Source organism: Heterodontus francisci, chromosome 9 (genome assembly GCF_036365525.1).
Source record: "Heterodontus francisci isolate sHetFra1 chromosome 9, sHetFra1.hap1, whole genome shotgun sequence".
Lineage (NCBI taxonomy): Eukaryota > Metazoa > Chordata > Chondrichthyes > Heterodontiformes > Heterodontidae > Heterodontus > Heterodontus francisci.
This window is the reverse complement of record NC_090379.1, coordinates 50,812,259-50,832,646: the sequence shown is the minus strand read 5'-3', so window position 1 is coordinate 50,832,646 and position 20,388 is coordinate 50,812,259. Positions and strand designations below refer to the sequence as shown.

At 45.5% G+C, this 20,388-nt stretch overlaps 1 protein-coding gene across 1 annotated transcript in view; it reads right to left on the bottom strand.

Annotated features, from left to right (window-relative positions):
• Positions 1-20,388, bottom strand: part of c9h14orf180 (chromosome 9 C14orf180 homolog) — a 99,181-nt gene that overhangs the window by 36,457 nt on the left and 42,336 nt on the right. The window contains exons 7-8 of the mRNA XM_068038148.1: positions 20,060-20,090; positions 14,353-14,434 (exon numbers count right to left, since the gene is read on the bottom strand). Of these exons, the coding sequence (XP_067894249.1) occupies positions 14,353-14,434; positions 20,060-20,090 (113 nt within the window). The remainder of the gene's footprint in view (positions 1-14,352; positions 14,435-20,059; positions 20,091-20,388) is intronic.

The window sequence follows — 20,388 nt, the reverse complement described above, 5'->3', positions numbered from 1 at the left end:
ATTATGTTCCTAGTAGATGCCGTAGTAAGGGCAACGAATGCGACTTTTCAGAAGCTGAGCTCAGACCGAATAAAGAGGATGGTAATTGTATCAACATCCATTGAAGCATTCCAGAAAGACCTCTTGGGGAAGGAGAAAGGTCACAGCATTGACACACTGCTAGAGGATGGCCGGAAATATGAAGCCATTGTTGCTGGACAACAGCACCTACCAGCACTAGGTGCAGCCAACAGTATCGGCACCATAACCAGATCAAAAAGTGCAAGCAAGCTGTGTGGTTGGTGTGGTTGGTTCCACTCCCTGCGAAGCTGTCTTGCATATCGTGACCTGTGCAATGCGTATGGTGCAAAAGGACACTGGGCCCGCCTACGCAGGAATTCTGGCTCCAAAGTCGCAGCCAGAAGTCACAGTTGGATGCAAACAAACAGGCAACAGCAGCAAGGAAAGCACCAGAGACCAGAGTAAACGCAAGCTGATACATGAAGTCCACATCAAAACAGACCTGAGACAAGACTCAGAGGGAAGCAATTCTCAGACTGAAGACTAACAGGCATTCCACATTGTGAACCTGACACATCACGTTGATGAAGTTAACATCATATACCCAAATAAAGCTGGAAAGCATACACTCAAGGTTAAGATTGACACTGGCGCTAGTGCCAGTGGCTACCAGTTCGAATCCTCAAAGATATGTACCAGAGTCATCGGAAATCGATGGTACAATTGACAACTGTCAAGTTATCTGTATACAACAGTCACCCATCCCATGCAGTAGCACATTAACATTGCAATGCAGCTGCAGCAAGTCGGCATGGAAACCACAAATGTTCTACCTAGTAGACATGAGTGGACCAACAATGGCAGGACTACCAGCGTGTAAGGACCTCAACATCATAACTATTCACGAGAGCATTGCCAAGGGGAAATCTCCAAGGACCGGAACCCGCTCACAGTCTCTGACCAGCATCAAACGGTGCAATCTGGAAACCCAGCAACAGCACAACTATGCTGCACCTTCACTTCTGCTCTTTAGAGAAATGCCAGAATGAACAGGTATCTCCATGATACCAAGTACTCTTCCTCCAACAAGTCCTTGACCTGGAGCCCCAAGCCTTCAGACACGGAGGATGAGGAGAGGCGAAGGACACCCAATGTCCTGAAGAGGCAGAGGAGGAATGAGTTGAAACATTATCCATTGGTTCTTCAAGATGAAGTTTCGGAACTTGCCAAGAATGACAAGGCCTCAAAGTTGATCATCATGAGAAAAGCAAGCTAAAGGCAGAGCAGCAGAAACTAAATACAGAGAGGGAGAAACTTCAGAAAGAACAGCAACAGATGAGACACAAACTCCCTGAGCAAGAGTTGTCAAACCACCGAGATGAAATATGGACTTTTGAGCCTCTATACTTGTAAAGTTCATAATCTCTATACCTATGTAAATAATTTTGATTTTATCTAATTTCATACATTTTTGCTTTTAGCAGACGAGACTTATCTTTGGTAAGAAGGGGGATGTTGTGTGATTTCCTTTAAGAGTAATGTACCTTTAAGATTTTAGTATGCTAATGAGCTAACTACCAGTATGTAATCATGTAACTACATGCTAGAGTCACTCTGTAACTGTAACACCCGAGAGGCAAATCATGTAAATAGATAGCTCTACACTGTATATAATAGTTAACTGTTAATAAACCTGTTTGAGATCTTCGACAACCTGATCTCCATGGATCTCATTTATGTTGCATCAGACAACATAAAAACCTTCTCATTACAGATTGGCGATGCCAATATCATCACCCTCTATAAAAAGAAAGGTGACCGCGATGACTGCAACAACTACCGTGGAATCTCCCTGCTCAGCATAGTGGGGAAAGTCTTTGCTCGAGTCGAAACAGGCTCCAAAAGCTGGCCGAGCGCCTCTACCCTGAGGCACAGTGCGGCTTTCGTGCAGCGAGATCGACCATTGACATGCTCTTCTCCCTTCGTCAGATACAGGAGAAATGCCGCGAACAACAGATGCCCCTCTACGTTGCTTTCGTTGATCTCACCAAAGCCTTTGACCTCGTCAGCAGACGTGGTCTCTTCAGACTACTAGAAAAGATTGGATGTCCACCAAAGCTACTAAGTATCATCACCTCATTCCATGACAATATGAAAGGCACAATTCAACATAGCGGCACCTCATCAGACCCCTTTCCTATCATGAGTGGCGTGAAACAGGGCTGTGTTCTCGCACCCACACTTTTTGGGATTTTTTTTCTCTCTGCTGCTCTCACATGCATTCAAGTCTTCAGAAGAAGGAATTTTCCTCCACACAAGATCAGGGGGCAGGTTGTTCAACCTTGCCCGTCTAAGAGCGAAGTCCAAAGTACGGAAAGTCCTCATCAGGGAACTCCTCTTTGCTGACGATGCTGCTTTAACATCTCACACTGAAGAGTGTCTGCAGAGTCTCATTGACAGGTTTGCGGCTTCCTGCAACGAATTTGGCCTAACCATCAGCCTCAAGAAAACGAACATCATGGGACAGGACGTCAGAGATGCTCCATCCATCAATATTGGTGACCACGCTCTGGAAGTGGTTCAAGAGTTCACCTACCTAGGCTCAACTATCACCAGTAACCTGTCTCTAGATGCAGAAATCAACAAGCGCATGGGAAAGGCTTCCACTGCTATGTCCAGACTGGCCAAGAGAGTGTGGGAAAATGGCGCACTGACACGGAACACAAAAGTCCGAGTGTATCAAGCCTGTGTCCTCAGTACCTTGCTCTATGGCAGCGAGGCCTGGACAACGTATGTCAGCCAAGAACAACGTCTCAATTCATTCCATCTTCGCTGCCTCCGGAGAATACTTGGCATCAGGTTGCAGGACCGTATCTCCAACACAGAAGTCCTCGAGGCGGCCAACATCCCCAGCTTACACACACTACTGAGTCAGCAGCGCTTGAGATGGCTTGGCCATGTGAGCCGCATGGAAGATGACAGGATCCCCAAAGACACATTGTACAGCGAGCTCGCCACTGGTATCAGACCCATCGGCCGTCCATGTCTCCGCTTTAAGGACGTCTGCAAACGTGACATGAAGTCTTGTGACATTGATCACAAGTCGTGGGAGTCAGTTGCCAGCGTTCGCCAGAGCTGGCGGGCAGCCATATAGGCAGGGCTAAAGTGTGGCAAGTCGAAGAGACTTAGCAGTTGGCAGGAAAAAAGACAGAAGCGCAAGAGGAGAGCCAACTGTGTAACAGCCCCGACAAACAAATTTTTCTGCAGCACCTGTGGAAGAGTCTGTCACTCCAGAATTGGCCTTTATAGCCACTCCAGGCGCTGCTCCACAAACCACTGACCACCTCCAGGCGCTTACCCATTGTCTCTCGAGATAAGGAGGCCAAAGAAATAAACCTGTTTGAGATCTTCAACAACCTGATCTCCATGGATCTCATTTATGTTGCATCTGACAACATAAAAACCTTCTCATTACAGACCTGTCATACTGCAGAATGGGGGAGCCCCCCCTCCCCACCCCACCCCACTGTTGATTCTGCTGCTGTAACTCCTGGACCCCCCTCTACTACTGCTCCTGCTGCTGCTGGACAGCACCGCCACCCCCCCAACCCCACCACTGATGCTGCGACTCCAGCAGCTCCCTGCACCAGAACTGCGGACCGATCAGATGGAGCGGGAGCCAACTGGGACCATGTCGGAGGCAAGACAGAGGGTGGGCCCAGAGTTTAGCGATGCCTCCCTGGAGATTCTCCTCCAGGCTGTGAGGGAAAGGTGGGAGGTCCTCTTTCCAAGGGTGGCAAGGGATCCTCCTGCCTGACCAAGCAAGCCTGGATGAAGATCACAGAGGTAATTAGTAGCCGTGGGACTGGGTTCACTGCCACAAGAGGATCAATGACCTCCTTCACTCCACCAAGGTGAGTCTTCCATACCCATCTCCTCTTTGGGGCTTGGATGTGGCGATGCAGGAGGGAGCACTACATAGGAAGGGAGTGACCACAAAGGCAGTGGCAAGAGGGTTTAGGCATCACCACATCCTGGCAGATGCATGGCTGAATCTCGGCGACAGGCCGCCTGCTTTCAGAGCTCACCCCTACTACATCCCCTGAGAGCCGATATTGGGAGGAACCATTTGGGAGACCCCATCAGGGGGCGAGGGGCTGCCACTAGCATAAGCATCCTGTTGTTATCAATACAAAGTCTAACTGGATCCCTCTTTCTGCTTGCAGGAGAAACGAGTGCATAACACCAGGGAGACACCGAGGGTTGGCAGTGTGATCCCTGATGTGTATTCTCTGACATGGGAAGAGGAGGAGGCTCTGGAACTCGCAGGGGCCCAGGGCAGTCATGCAATCGCGGACGGTGAGAATGGAGCGCCTGCATAAGAAAGTGAGGAAATATTTTGTTCATATGTCCTCCATCACACTTCTGAGATCCACATCACGCATGGTTGGTATGAGAAGATATGAACAATCTAACTGACAAATGTTTGTGTTTGCCCATGCAGGTGATGACACTTCGGAGGCAAGCTCAGCCGCTGGGACAGCAGGCCTGCAGTAAACCTCTGAGAAGGAGGAGGAACAGTCAGAGGATGCACCGTCACATCATTCCCCGGCACCATTCCCCAGCACAGATACTTTCACATGGGTGGCTATACGCTCAGACTTAGATTCAGGGTCACAAGCTGGTGAGAGGACCACACATGTGCCGGAGCAGCTGGCTGAGGCCACTGAAAGTCGGAGGTCTGTGGGTCTCCAGACCCATGCTGAGCCCCAGAATGATGACAAGCCTGTGCTGTCAGCGGCACAGGACATGCTGTAGGTTCAGGGAGAGTGCACTCAGGTGTATGAGTGAATGGCTTCCTCCATTGACTGGTTGGCGACCCTCATGGAGAGCCAGATCCCGCAGATGCACGCAGACCTGTACACCGTTGCCTTGGCCATGAGCTCAATGCAGGAATGGCAAGATGAGAAAGGGAACATGGGAGCAGGAGTAGGCCATTCAGTCCATCGAGCCTGCTCTGCTATTCAATACAATCATGGCTGATAATCCACTTCAATGCCTTGTTCTCACACTATCCTCATATCCCTTTATGTCATTTGTATTTAGAAATCTGTCAATCTCTACTTTAAACACATTCAATGACTCCACAGGCCTCTGGGGTAGAAAATTCCAAAAATTCACAACCCTCTGAGTAAAGAAATTTCTCATCTCTGTCCTAAGTGGCTTCCCCCTTATTTTGAAATTGTGTCCCCTGGTTCTAGCCTCCCCAATCAGGGGAAACATCTTGGCTGCATCTACCCTGTCTGTCCCTTTAAGTATTTTGTAGGTTTCAATGAGATCACTTTCATTCTTCAAAACTTTAGAGAATACAGGCCCAGTTTCTGAAATCTCTCTTCATAGGACAGTCATGCCATCCCAGGAATAAGTCTGGTAAACCTTCGTTGAACTCCCTCTATGGCAATAAAATCCTTCCTAAGGCAAGGGGACCAAAGCTGCACACAGTACTCCAGGTGCGGGAAGAGTCTGCTCCAGGTCCTCGTACCTCTCAGGTTAGCAGGGAGGTTCAAGTGATCCTTGAAAGGGAGGAGGAGAGGCTGACCTCCAGATCTGGGGGCTCCCCTCCAGGCATTCCGAGTGTGGACAGCAGCTCCTCAGCTCCTCTGACAGTGAGTCCAGCTCCAGTAGCTGTGATGACTGAGGAGGCTCCTGTGCCTATGCAGGAACCCCTCAGCCACCCGGGGCCCTCCAGGCAGCCAGAAGATGCCTGCCAAAGTCATCCCAGGCCAAGGGACAGCCCGACCAGCAGCCTGCCTCCACGTCAACTGCCAGCATAGGGGTTGCACTGCATAGAAGCACGGAGCACCTAGACCCACTTGAGGCTTCACAAGTGTATTAATTGTAGCCCTTGCATTGTTTGCTACAATTGTGGTAATAAATAAAGGTCAGAATCATTGCTGTAAATGGCTCATGCTTTCATTGGTGACTTGTGAGATGTAACCTTCACCCTTGCTCCACCAATGGGCTGCCAGTGTAGGCACAGGCCACGTTTTCTCAGCATCTCAGACATGTCAGAACACGTGGTGAAGCCAGGCACGTGGCACTGGAGTGCAACAGGAGGGAGGCAACAGGCAGAATACAGTGAATTCACCTTAAGGAACCATCATGGTGGCAGGAAGCAGGTATGAGATTGTCTTGTACCTCCATTGCACAACTCTCAATGGCCCTGGCCTCTCAGGCAAGAGAAGCAAGATCCAATTCTGCCTACTCAGTAGCCTCCTCCACATCCTCCTCACGAGATGAGGACTGGCGATCAATCATGTCCTCTTCATGCAAGGCCTCCCCCCTCTGCTTTGCTAGACTGTGCAGAGCAGAGCAGACCACCACAATACACGAGACCCTCACTGGGGCATACTGCAGGGTTCCACTGGATCGATCAAGGCACCAGAATCTCATCTTCAGCAACCCAATGACCTGCTCAATGGTTGCTCAGGTGGACCCGTGGCAGATGTTGTACCTTTCCTCTGCTGCAGTGCAAGGAGTCCCGCAGGTGTGAGTAGCCATGTCTTCAATGGGTTACCCTTGTCCCCAAGAATCCAGCCCTGAAGACAAGGAGGGGGCCTGAAAAGCTGTGGCATTTAGAACTGTCGAAGTATCGTGGCTGTTTCCCAGGATGTGGACACACACCTGCAGGAAAGGCCTTCAGTGGTCGCAAAATGTTGAGGAGAGAGGGTCGACTAGTCCTATATTCACTAGAGTTTAGAAGAATATCTCACAGAAACCTATAAAATTCTAACAGGACTAGACAGACTAGATGCAGGAAGGATGTTCCCGAAGGCTGGGGAGTCCAGAACCAGGGGTCACAACCTCAGGGTACGGGGTATACTATTTAGAACTGAGATGAGGAGAAATATCTTCACTCAGAGGGTGATGAACCTATGGAATTCTCTACCACAGAAGGCAGTGAACGTCAAATAATTAAATATATTCAAGAAGGAGATAGATATATTTCTTAATGCCAAAGGGATCAAGGGATATGGGGAAAAAGTGGGAACAGGATACTGAATTAGACGATCAGCCATGATCTTTTTTGAATGGTGGAGCAGGCCCGAAGGGCCAAATGGCCTACTCCTGCTCCTATTTTCTATGTTTCTATGAATGGAAGCCTTTCCTGTTGATGAAGGTGGCTGGCTGGTCCGTTGGAGCCTTGATGGCCACATGCATGCAGTCGATGACACCTTGCACCTGGGGAAATCCAGCAATGGCCCCGAACCTGAAGGACCCCTTGACCTGGCTGTCAGGGTTGGTCCTGTAGCACACATAGTTGCCGGCCCTCTTGAACAGGGCATTGGCCACCTTCTTGATGCAGTGATGGGCTGCTGCCTGTGACACCCCACACATGTTCCCAGTGGATCCCTGGAAAGAACCAGGTGCATAGAAGTTGAGTGCCACGGTGATCTTCAGAGCCATGGGCATTCGGTGTCCACCGAAGCCCATGGGTCACAGCTTGTCCTACAACATGGTGCATAAATCGGTGATGGCCTACCTGGAGAACTGCAGTCTTCGCTGACAATGTTGTTCGGACATTTGGAGGTAGTTGAGGCAAATCCGGTACATTCTCTGCCGCAGATAGGCCTTCTTGGCATGGCCAGCTGCTGCTGCTCTCCAGGCTGGTGTGTTGCCTCCCTGGTGCAAGAGTCATGGATATCACCGAGTGGCTACAGAGCATTCTGGAGGGTGAGGGTGCACAGCCAGAAGTCATGGTCCACATTGGTGCCAATGATAGAGGTAGAAAAAAGGATGAGGTCCTGCAGGCTGAGTTTAGGGAGTTAGGAAGTGGTAGCAAGCAGGACCTCAAAGGTAGTAAACTCTGGATTACTCCCAAAGCCACGTGCTAGTGAGTACAGAAATAGGAGAATACACCAGATGAATACGTGGCTGGAGAGATGATACAGGAGAGAGGGCTTCAGATTTCTGGGGCATTGGGACGGGTTCTGGGGAAGGTGGGACCTGTACAAGCTGGAAGGTCTACACCTGAACAAGACTGGGAAGAATATCCTTGCAGAAGGTTTGCTAGTGCTGTTGGGGATGGTTTAAACTAGATTGGCAGAGGATGAGAACCTGAGGGCAGTTTCCGATAGGACAAATTCAGAGCAGGGAACGGGAGGCAGAAAAGTAGCGAGTGACTCTGAAAGACAGAAGAAGCAAAGGTTAAAAAGTATACAGCACAGGAATTTGGCAGTGTTAAAAGATAATTATTTAAATGCAAGGAGTATAGCAAATAAAGTTGATGAGCTGAGGGCACAGATAGACACATGGCAGCATGATATCATTGCTATCATGGAAACTTGGCATAAAGAGGCTCAACATCCCTGGATATAGAGTTTCCAGGCAGGATAGAGAGGGGGATAAAAAAGGAGGGGGGCGTAGCATTATTGGTTAAAGAATCAATTACAGCTGTGAGGATGATATGCTAAATGAGTCATCAAATGAGGCCATATGGGTTGAGCTCAGAAATAAAAAAGAGGGAATCACACTACTAGGAGTGTACTATAGACCCCCAAATAGTGAAAAGGAGATAGAAGAACAAATATGTCCACAAATTTCTGAGTGAATAAACAATGGGGCAATGATATAATAAAAGCAAAATACTGCAGATGCTGCAAAACTGAAATAAATACAAGAAATGCTGGAAATACTCAGCAGGTCTGGCAGCATCTGTGGAGAGAGAAGCAGAGTTAACGTTTCAGGTCAGTGAACTTTCATCAGAATAGGGCAACAATAGTTGGGGATTTCAACTACCCAAATATCAGCTGGGATACAAACAGTGTGAAGGGCACAGAGGGCACAAAATTCTTGAACTGCATTCAAGAGAACTTTTTTAGCCAGCACATAACAAGCCCAATGAGAGGGGGCGCAATTCTAGATTTAGTCTTAGGAAATGAAGCTGGGCAAGTGGATGAAGTAGCAGTGGGTGACCATTTTGGAGATAGTGACCATAAAACAGTTAGATCTACCATTATTATGGAAAAGGACAAAGATAAAACAGGAGTGAAAGTTCTAAATTGGGGGAAGACAAATTTTACGAAGCTGATAAGTGATCTGGCGAAAGTGGACTGGATGCAGCTACTTGAAGGAAAATCAGTAGCAAACCAGTGGGAGGCATTTAAAAGCGAGATTCTACAGGCATAGTGTAGACATGTCTCCACAAAGAAAAAGGGTGGTACTGTCAAATCTAGAGCTCCCTGGTTATCTAGAAGCATACAGGGTAAGATAAAACAGAAAAAGAAAGCTTACGACGGTCACAAAAACTTAATACTTTAGAAAGCCTAGAGGAGTATAGAAAGTGCAGGGGTGAAGTAAAAAAGGAAATTAGGAAAACAAAGAGAGGACATGAAAAAATATTGGCAGATAAAATCAAGGAAAACCCAAAGATGTTTTATCAGTACATTAAGAGCAAGAGGATAACTAAGAAAAGGGTAGGGCCTATCGGAGATGTACAAGGGAACTTATGCATGGATGCAGAAGATGTGGGCAGAGTTCTTAATGAGTACTTTGTCTCTATCTTCACAAAGGAGAGGGATGATGTAGACATTGTAGTTAAAGAGAAGGAGTGTGAAATATTTGATACAATAAGCATAATGAGAGAAGAAGTACTAGAGGGTCTGACATCCTTGAATGTGGATAAATCAGCAGGGCGGATGGATTGTATCCCAGGCTGTTAAAGGAAGCCAGGGAGGAAATTGCGCATGCTCTAAGGATCATTTTCAAATCCTCACAAGATACAGGTGAGGTACCAGAGGATTGTAGATCTGCGAACATTGTATCATTGTTTAAAAAGGGTGTGAGGGATAGGCCAAATAGTTGCAGGCTGATCAGTCTGACCTCGGTGGTGGGCAAATTATTATAATTAATTCTGAGAGATAGGATAAATTGTCACTTAGAAAGGCATGGATTAATCAGGGATAGTCAGCATGGATTTGTTAAGGGAAGGTCATGCCTTACCAACTTAATTGAATTTTTGGAAGAAATAACAAGGAGGATTAATGATGGTAGTGCAGTGGATGTTGTCTACATGGATTTTAGTAAGACATTTGACAAGGTCCCACATGGCAGACTGGTCCAATAAGTAAAAGCCCATGGGATACGGGGGAATTGGCTCAATGACTGGAAACAAAGGGTAATGGTCGACAGATGTTTTTACGAATGGAAAGCGGTTTCCAGTGGTGTTCCACAGGGCTCAGTGTTGGGTCCCTTGCTGTTTGTGGTCTATATTAATGATTTGGACTTAAATGTGAGAGGCATGATTGGGAAATTTGCAGATGTCACAAAAATTGGCCACATAGTTGATAGTGAAGAGAATAGCTGTAGACTCCAGAATGATATCAATGGTGGGCAGAAAAGTGGCAAACGGAATTCAATCTGGAGAAGTGTGAGGTAATGCACTTGAGGAGGGCAAACAAAGCAAGGGAATACACAATAAACAGGAGGATATTCAGAGGGGTAGAGGAAGTGAGAGACCTTGGAGTGCATGTCCACAGGTCCCTGAAGGTGGCAGGACAGGTAGATAAAGTGATGAAGAAGGCATATAGAATGCTTTCCTTTATTGGCCGAGGTATAGGATAAAAAAGCAGAGATGTAATGCTGGAACAGGATAAAATGCTGGTAAGGCCACAGCTGCAGTATTGCGAACAGTTCTGCTCGCCACATTACAGGAAGGACATAATTGCTCTGGAGAAAGTACAGGGGAGATTTACAAGAATGTTGCCAGAGTTGGAAAATCGCAGCTATGAGGAAAGATTAGATAGGCTAGGGTTGTTTTCCTTAGAACAGAGCAGGTTGAAGGGTAACGTAATTGAGGTGTACAAAATTATGAGGGGCCTAAATAGAGTAGACAGGAAGGACCTGTTTCCCATAGCGGAGAGGTCAATTACCAGGTGGCATAGATTTAAGATGATTGGTTGGAGGATTAGAGGGGACATGAAGGAAAACTTTTTTAACCAGAGGGTGGTGGGTGTCTGGAATTCGCTGCCCGGATTGGTGGTGAGAGCAGAAACCCTCAACTTATTTAAAAGGTACTTGGACCTGCACCTGAAGTACTGTAACCTGCAAGGCAACGAACCAGGTGCTGGAAGGTGGGATTAGTTTGGGTGGCTAGTTTTTTCAGCTGGTGCAGACACGATGGGTTGAAAGGCTTCTTTCTGTGCCATAACTTTTCTATGGTTCTAAATTTCCTATTGGTCAGGCCCAGCCAGATCCTAGCCCTCCCTTCCTCGGAACCACTGCTGTGTGGCACATGGTCCACAAAGGCAAGGTGTACGAGATGCATGCCAGTTGATTTTTGCCGACTCACATGCGCTGCCTTGCAAAGATGAGCTTGCCTTGGGACCTTTCTGTTGCTACTCCCTTCTGAAGATGCACTAATACCCTCAGTACTCAACCTTGCACACAGCCCAGCACCCAAGACTACACCCAGCCTATCTTTGCACCCGAGATTGCACCCACCCCTGCCGAGGGCCAAGCACCACATGCTGACAATGGCCTCCACTCACCGCCCCCCACTTCCCTTATCCACTGCTACCCCCTGGCTGCCTTCCCATGATGGCACTGCCGCCAACATTAAACGACCAGGAATTTGAAGCTACATGATCCCTGTGCACTGTTGACGAAATTTAAAACACCCTATAAAATTTGCTTCAGTTCAATGCAAATACATTCTAATTAGCTGTTCACCAATTCAAATTACAGTCCCATGGTGGCACTGCCGCCTTGGAGCTTTCCCGGTGCTGACAAAATCCAGAATAGACGTCACGGCACCGGGTTTTCGGGTGAGTGCATCCACCCCGATATTTCAGACACCCATGCTGGCTGGACAAAATCCAGCCCACCATGTGCAGAATCTGCCTCTATGCTAACCTTTAAAGTATGTGCAGTGTCAGTCTCTGAGCTGATGGCTACAAGTGTCAAATTGAGTGATGATGTTTCTTCTTCATCAGTCTTGTCTTCTTCTGGGACTTCAGCCTCCTGCACCAGTGCCTGGCCAGGTGGCAGTTCTTGGGCATCTTAAAACATAAGGCACAAAGGCAGAGTTGGGGTGAGGGAAGGGGGGAAAGCAAGAGTTTCATCATTTACAGATGGACAACATATTTCAGGTTGACGATTAAGTGCGATGTGAGACAATGGATTAGGCAGGAACATACGGTCATCCTCTGTGGTTTCAGCCCTGTTGCTGACCACTGCCTCAATGATGGCTGTTACAATGATTGCCAGCACCATCTTCACCATGGGGGTAAGGATTTGCCCCTTGCCAGTTAAGTGCTGATGCCTCCTTTTATGGATTACCTTGTCCTGGAAGAGAGTTTGAAATATATCTGTGAGTGTGGCACAATATTTTTGGGTGATGTGTCTGCCACAGTTAAATAGCTAACAGTGTGTACAAGCTCTGTGAGATGTGAGTGTGAGTCTTGCAGCAGTGCTAAGTGCATAAGGGTGAGGTGAGGCTATGAATGTGTGGTATGAGTTGTAGTTGATAGAGACTGTCGGTAGGGGAGTGAAGAGGGTGTGGTGAATGGTGCAGTGTGAGGCTAGTGGTGTAAATGGTAGGACATGGCATATGAGGATACCTTCACTGATCTTGACCAGTCTTGTGAGATCATTAAACGTCTTGTGGCACTGAATCCAAGTCCTCAAGATTAGAGGGCTGGTATTGACCGCAAAGGCTACCTGCTGCCACTGCCTTCTCAATATCTGCCTGGAGGGCCTCCTGGCCCCCTGAAGGAAGAGGACCTCTCTACTCTCAACCTCCTGTACCAAGGCCTCCTACACTGCATTGGAGAATGCTAGGGCACACTCTGTAGTCTGTTGTGCCATTTTGCCATTTTCCTGCTCGTTGACTCTTTCATCATTTATAGCCCTGCTACAGCAAGAATGCACTTCACCTATAAGAGGTACAGGCTGAATTTACGTGATGCAGCCATTCAACAGCGCATTCAATGCTAGGCTGCATGCCACAATCATCATCATTAGCAGGCAACATGTAGCTTGCGAGCTGACTATTATTTGAACAGGCTGAGGTTAATTGTCTATCATGATCTCCAGATCCGATTTCGGGGCTATCCGATTGAGGCTCCTAGATTTTTGTCTTTAAAAATATCACAGAAAATTGAAATTTAAACACCAAAATGCTGAAACACAACAGAAGCTACAACACACAAATCAAGAAAATAGGGCTATTTTCCATTGTTTACTATTTATTTTAATTTATTTAAATTTTTCTAGCAATAAGTTAACATAATAAAAGAAACACCACCAACACTTCCATGGTGCTTCTCACCAGAACAGGAAATAGAGGAGCCCTGGACTTAAAGACCATAAAATTTGAGTGGGTTAGCCCCAGATGACTTGAGTTTAATTAGGGTGGAGCATATGAGATCGATGAAAGGACGATGCAGTGAGAGTGAGGTTAGCACCGCAGCCTCACAGCTCCAGCGACCCGGGTTCAATTCCGGGTACTGCTCTGCGTGGAGTTTGCAAGTTCTCCTTGTGTCTGTGTGGGTTTCCTCCGGATGCTCCGGTTTCCTCCCACATGCCAAAGACTTGCAGGTTGATAGGTAAATTGGCCATTAGAAATTGCCCCTAGTACAGGTAGGTGGTAGGGATAATATAGGGACAGGTGGGAATGTGGTAGGAATATGGAATTAGTATAGGATTAGTATAAACGGGTGGTTGATGGTCGGCACAGACTCTGTGGGCCGAAGGGCCTGTTTCAGTGCTGTATCTCTAAAAAAAAAATATAGGCAGGCAAAGTTGCAGAGGTGGCAGTAAGGGTGACAGAGCAGATGTTGAGTCTGAAGCTCAGCTGAGGGTCCAAAAGCAAGCTGAAGGTGTGCATTACTGGTTCATTATGAACAAGCATGAGGACTTGATGTCTAACAGACAATAGATAGCAGTATTAAGAGTCAAAGGTAGTGACAGAGAGATAAACCTAGATGCCATTGGCATACATATGGAAGAGAAGCACATACTTATGGATGCTGCTACTGAAGAATAACATGCAGGCTGGGAGAGCTGAATTCTGAGTACAAATTATTGTACTCTCATCACAGCCAGAAAATTAAGCAATTATTACCCAAGTGGGACACAATTTCACTTTATTAATTATAAAAGCACTTATAAATTATATAAGTGCAGAAAATGTTAACTTTACATATTTTATCAATTAGAATTAAGCAAAATGCAGCTTCTGGTCTTCAATTTTTCATTACAGTCCCAAAATACATCAGAAGATATAGCCTCCTGTTCAATCACATTTCTCCTCTCACTTTGTAATGCCACTAATAAAGAAAACCAAGTTACCTGCTTCATCGATCACTTTACATTCAGAAGTCAAGAATTCAAAGTTTCTGGTAGTAACTGGATTTTCACTGACAAACACTTTCTAATGCAGAAAAAAAGCAGAATAGAGAACTGAATTTTAGCCCAGGCTATTCCTTCCACAGATCACCTAAGAACCGCTTACTGGATTCTGCCCAACCAATTTAACTTCCTGAGGTGTGGTTCCGTAAAGTTTCTCCTTGTCCTTGCCTCCCCATAAAGGCAAGAAAAGCAAAATTCTGGTCCATCTGATGATATATTGTATTCTATGTTATTCACCCTTGACAGGTTTTCTTATCCACAGAAACTAACAACAAACTGCATTTATGTATAATTTTTAATGCAGTAAAATATTCCATAATGCTTCATGTTGGCAAAAGCCAAACCCAAGCTGTGGTGGTAGAAGCATCAAGGAAATGGGTAGGTTTTCAAGGGGATTTTTGACAGAGGACAGAGAGTTAGCAAAGCAGAGTGCTTGCAGGAGAGTATTCCACTGCCACTGAAAGTGAGGCAGTGAGAGGGCGAGTTGCAAATATGTCCAGAGTAGGAAGATCAACTGGCACACAGAGAATTAGCCCAAGCTGAGTTTCAAACAATACAGATATGGTGGAGTTATTTGTAAATGAAGCTAAATGTGTTGGGCTATGCGGAGCCAATGGAGGTTGCTAAAGACAGGGTTGATGGCAGCAGGTTGCTAACTATGTTATAGTAGCAGAGGGACTGGCAGATGTTGTAGAAAATGGGATAGAAACCTCAGGGTTGTAAAGCCTTGTGAAAATGGTGCGGTCATGGCCATGGCAGCAGGAATTGATGTGCAAGATGAGGCTGTATTTGCATAATGATAGGAGTACAAACAAATTCAGAGGAGAAAGGACTAGGGAAATTTAGGTGATGGTTAAAATCACCAAGGATAAGGAGTTGCTGGCTGCAAAGGCTACGGAGGAGAAGGGAGAAGATTTCAGAAAGAAAGACTTGCATTTATATCACACCTTTCATGACCACTGGATGTTTCAGAGTGCTTTACAGCCAACGAAGTACTTTTGAAGTGTAGTCACTGTTGTGATGTAGGAAACGTGGCAGCCAATTTGTGCACAGCGAGTTCCCACAAACAGCAATGTGATAATTACTAGGTAATCTGTTTCTATGGTGTTGATTGAGGGATAAATATTGGCCAGGAAGTGGGGAAAACTCACCTCGAGCAAGGAAGTTGCCAAGGGACTTGGGAGTGCAGCAGGTATTGAAGGAGATGTGGATGGGGTGATAGAGAATGAAGTTTTAAAGAAGATGCCAGAAACATATGGGGACAGTTTGAGAATGAACCTGGCAAAGGAAGCTTTTTTCCTCTTATGTGTAGTGAGGACATGGTGGAATATGTATTTGAGTGGATTGGGCTCAGTGAATGGGTAGTGTAAGAAGCTGTAATATTCTTGACTAACTTAATCTTACCTTAAGTGAAATTTATGGTTGAGATTTGCAAAAGCTATTCAACCCAGGAGGGCATCAAAAGTTCAGATAAAATGCCAAGTGCTTTTGCTTTAGACAATTGTCAGGCTCTTTTTTTTACCAATAAACAAAGCCACTGGTCTATAAAAAACAACACTTTCAAAGCTATTTAGCAAGAGGCCCAAGGGTCAGATAAAGGGTTAAAAAGCCAATAAACAGCCATACTTCAAAGCTGTGTTTTGCTGTGATGCAAAGTTAGAACTTTGAAGGAGAAACTGCATGTTTCAATAAGTCTGATAAGAAATGAAACTGGAAACAAAGAACGTGGAGACGTGATGTCTGTTCTGAGGAGGTTGTAAAACCCAACCATGGAGATTTTTTAAAATTAATAATTTCTTGGGATCTTGGCATTGTTAGCAAGGCCAGCATTTACTGCCCATCCCTATTGCCCTTGAGAAGGTGGTTGTGAGCTTTCTTCTTGAACCGTTGCTGTCCACCTTGTGTGGGAAAGGAATTGCAGGATTTGATCCAGAGACAGTGAAGGAATGGTGATATAGTTCCAAGTTAGGATGGTATGTGGCTTGGAGAGGAACTTGCAGGTGGTGGTGTTCCCATGCATCTGCTGCCCTTGTCCTTCCAGGTGGAAGAGGTCATGGCTTTGGAAGGTGCTGTAGAAGGAGGCGTGGTGAGTTGCTATGGTACACACTGCTGCCACTGTGCATCGGTGGTGGAAGGTGTGAATGTTTAAAGTGGTGGACAGGGTGCTGATCAAGCTGGCTGCTTTGTCCTGGATGGTGTTGAGCTTCCTAAGTGTTTATTGGAGCTGGACTCATCCAGGCAAGTGGAGAGTATCCCATCACATCCTGACTTGTACATTGTAGATGGTGGACAGGCTTTGGGGAATCAGGAGGTGAGTTACTTGCTGCAGAATCCCCAATCTCTGACCTGCTCTTGTAGCCACAGTATTTATATGGCTGCTCCAGTTAAGTTTCTGGTCAATGGTAACCCCCCCAGGATGTTGATAGTCGGGATTCAGTGATGGCAATACCATTGAATGCCAAGGGCAGATGGTTAGGTTCCCTCTTGTTGGAGATGGTCATTGTCTGGCATTTGTGTGGCGTGAATGTTATTTGTCATTTATAAGCCCAAGCCTGGATATTGTCCAGGTTTTGCTACATATGGACACTCTCATGAAAACCCTACATGTCAAATGGGAAATATTAATTTCATCAGTTGGAACCTTGCCTGAGACATTTGCTGGAAATTCTTACAAATAACCTTTTTAAAAAGTAAACTGGCAGCCAAGATGGCCACTGCAATTTGCATTTGAACCACCAAAAGATTAGACTGAAGACAACATGACTGACTCGACCGAGCCAGAACAATGGGGTGCTTACTGATTAAATTACCTGAAATAGCCTCAACAACACGGTTGTCAGTTGCCATCGACACCCATTGACTTTGAAAGAGCCAACCCCCATCAAGTCCAGAACCACCCTCTCTCTTTTTTGGCTTGCTACGTACTGGCTATGTTCCCCTCAATGTATTTTAAGAATCCTGCTTCCTCTGTGCCTTTCACACTAATTCTATCCTAGTTAATATTAGGGTACCTGATATCCCCTTCTAAAACTGCCCTATTGTTTTTGCACTTCTCAGAGATTTGCTTAAATATTTGCTCTTCTATCTGACTGTTTGGAGGTGTATAGTACACTCCCAGTAGTGTGATTGCCCCTTTTATGTTCTTCAGTTCAACCCATAGGCCTCATTTGATGATCCTTCTACCATATCATCCCTCCTCGCTGCTATAATAGTTTCTTTATTTAAAATTGAGAGCCCTGCCACCTTTCATAACCCTCTCCCTATCTTGTCTGAAAAATCCTGTAACCAGGAATGTTGAGCTGCCATTTCTGCCCTTCTATCAGCCATGTCTCAGTAATAGCTATAATATCATTACTCCCACATGTTAAACTGTGCTCTCAGCTCATCTGCCTTATTCCCTAGACTTCTTGGATTGAAGTATATATCATTTAGCACTGCCAAACTCCCTTGTTGTCTATTTTCTAGCCTTTGTTTCCTCTGCGTTCCAAACATGCTTACTAATTTTCTGCCTTTCATTTCCAACGTTTTTTCTCTCCCTTCTGAATCTACTCTCAGATTTGCATTCCCCTGCCAAGCTAATATAAATCCTCCCCAATAGCACTAACAAAACCCCTTGTGAGAATATTGTTCCTTGTCCTGTTGATGTGCAACCTGTCTGGCTTGTACAGGTCCCATCTCCCCCAGAAGCAATCTCAATGCCTGAGGAATCTAAAGTTCTCCCCCCACTGCCATCTCTCCAGCCACGTATCCATCACCTCTATCTTCCTATTTCTGTACTCACTGGCACGTGGCACCAGGAGTAATCTGGAGATTACTACTTTTGAGGCTCTGCTTTTCAATCTCTCTCCTAGTTCCCTAAACTCAACTTTCAGGACCTCATCCCTCTTTCTGCCTATGTCATTGGTGCCGATATGGCTCTTGCTGTTCACCCTTTCTCCTCAGAATGTCCTGTAGCCGCTGAGCGACATCCTTAATCCTGGCACCAAGGGGGCAACATACCATCCTGGATTCATGTCCATGGCCGTAGAAGCACTGGTCTGTTCCCCTCACTATTGAATCCCCTGCCAATATTGCTGTTCCCTATTCTTCCTCTACCACTGTGCAGCTGAGCCACCCATGGTGCCATGAACTTGGCTCTGCTTTCACTTCCCAGAAAAACCATCACTCTCACCAGTATTCATAACTGGGATCCCTACCCTGCCTGCCTGGTCCTTGTTGTCCTTCTGGTGGTCACCCATTCCTTCTCTACATGCTGCAGGGTGACCACCTCCTGAATCATGCGAAACCTGGAGCTTGAGCTTCTCTAGCTGGTGACATTTCCTTTGCATGTGGCCATCCAGGCCATGAGAAGCATTCAGGATTTCCCACTTGGCACAGAATATGCATTCCATGGGGTTGAGGTTCCCTGCTACGCCTTTATTTTCTGGACTATTATCTAGAAACATTTACCAGCTGCTCAATAGGTCTCGCTGTCTCCCACTCTCTCACTGGGACAGCTGCTTGTCTTGTAAAAGACCAGAACAGCACCTCCTCCTTCTCTGAACCGAATTCCCTCAGTCACCAAATTTCTCGAGTTAAGTACTCTGTTGAAGCAGTACTCCATTGAGCTGGACTCCATGTTATTTCCTACTATGTTGCCTAACCTATTTACCAAATCTAATAAAGACATTAGTGTCTAATTTGGGCTTTGAGTGTTGTCTCATTATTTCCCGTAATTCTCGTATCCAAACTGTACAGTAACCTGTCAAGGGGAGAAGTTAACATTTTAGAGTAGGTGTCAATGGCAGTAAGCCAAAAGTAGATTCATCCAAGGTTATTTTCTAGATGCTGAGACACTTATTCACAAGAGAACAGACATTTTGATGGGTAATGTGAAATAGATAGGTGGTAAGGAAATCTGCAGATAAGTACTCAATCATACCTATGTACATATCCTTAAATCTTGCATTCAGTTCTTCACAAGGTAATTGCCCAGCTCCTTTTAAAAGTTATTAAGGGAAATTGTATTGGCTGCATTTGCTCAGAGTTGTCTGACATATCTAATACTCTAAGGAGAAACAAAAGTTATTGCTTAACCCAATGCTGATTTTATACTCATGCCCTCACTCTACACTTACAGTCCAAACTAAATAACATGGTTCCAGGTACATGATCTTTTCCTTTCAGACCTGGATCATACCTCTTTAACAAACTTCTTTCCCCAACAAAAACAAGTCTATCTCAGAGTCTTTCTTCTTAGCTTAGAATCAAAATCCTCTTAACAGCCTAGTCACTCTCTTCTGAACATGTTCAAATCTACCAATGTTCTTTTGAAGGCAGGGGTGTTCAAATATGCACACAAATTCCAAATGAGGTATCACTGACGATCTTTGCGAAGTTAGAATAACTTGTTTTGAATTATAAAGGTAAATATTGTGAGGCTCCACTTCAAAATTTATCCTACAGTCAAATGGCCTTGGGATATATCCCATTACTTCATTACCCTTTGTTGATACAGTTCACATTGACTCATTACTTTCAGTGAACAGTCACAAATAACACCCAAATCCAAATTATCTGATTTTGCTGGATGCAGAACAAGTGTAACTCTTATGTTTGGTTTATTTGGCAGATGCTGTCAGATGTTTTAAAATGATGGAAAACATACCTCTCCACTGCATTCCAAAGCAAGATGTGACCTAGAAAACAAACATAATTTAAAATGGAAGTAAGACCATTAGCTGAATCGTACGTTTGTACACAAATATTCACAAAGGACTGCAAGAACAGCAGTAATGGATAAAACTGCACTGATAACGTGATTGTTATTTAAAAATAAGCTCACTGGATTGAGTATCTGTCCAAGAATACATATTCATCTTTAAATTAATTGGAAACAATGCCTATTGTTTAATTCCAAGAAGAAAACTTGCTTACACTAGCTAACACAACAGAAAATTAATACCTCAGTATGCTTTAACATACAGCTTATTTCCA